The 605-nt window shown below is 63.5% G+C and overlaps 1 protein-coding gene across 1 annotated transcript in view; it reads left to right on the top strand.

The window, feature by feature from the left end:
* EMH_0003810 (uncharacterized protein) overlaps positions 1-250 on the top strand; it is a gene marked incomplete at both ends in the record, with an annotated part of 5,429 nt that extends 5,179 nt beyond the window's left edge. The window contains one exon of the mRNA XM_013496519.1: positions 3-250. Coding sequence (XP_013351973.1) covers positions 3-250 — 248 coding nt within the window. The remainder of the gene's footprint in view (positions 1-2) is intronic.
* Between the last annotated feature and the right edge of the window lie 355 nt (positions 251-605).

The raw sequence follows: 605 nt of genomic DNA, 5'->3' as shown, positions 1-605 counted from the left end.
TCAGCAGCAGCAAAAGCAACAGCAGCCCTACCTTCTCTATAACTTCTGCGTTGCCGCCTCCTCCTGGGTTAACATCTGCTGCTGCTGCTGCTGCTGCTGCTGCCAGCAGCAGCAGCAGCAGCAGCAGCAGTCTGTACACCCCAGAGGTGCTGTACAGATCCTTAATTCCCCCGCCACCCAGCAGGAGCGAAGCCACACACCAGCAGCAGCAACAGCAGCAGCACCAACAGCAGCAGCAGCAGCAGCTTAAAGCTGCAGCAGCAGCAGCAGCAGCAGCAGCAGCAGGTATAGGAGACAATAGGAGGGGCCCCTCCTCCTCTCTTCTTTCTGCTATTCCTTCGCCCCCCCAAATACAACCCCATACAAAAAGAACTCAACCACAAATATAAACAAATACACACACAGGGGGCCCTTTAGGGGGGCCCCCCCAGGGCCCCCCTCAGGGGCCCCTCAGATTGGGGGCCCCCCTAGGGGGCCCCCTAGGGGCCCCCCTCAGGGGCCCCCCCGGGGCCCCTCCAAGGGGCCCCCCAGGGGCCCCCCAAGGGGCCCCCCAAGGGGCCTCTCAAGGGGCCCTTGATCGAGGGGCCCCCACAGGGGCCCCCTTG

Source organism: Eimeria mitis, genomic scaffold (assembly GCF_000499745.2).
Source record: "Eimeria mitis Houghton genomic scaffold, Emh_scaff215, whole genome shotgun sequence".
Lineage (NCBI taxonomy): Eukaryota > Apicomplexa > Conoidasida > Eucoccidiorida > Eimeriidae > Eimeria > Eimeria mitis.
The sequence above is the reverse complement of the archived record's forward strand: the minus strand, read 5'-3'. Positions and strand labels throughout refer to the sequence as shown.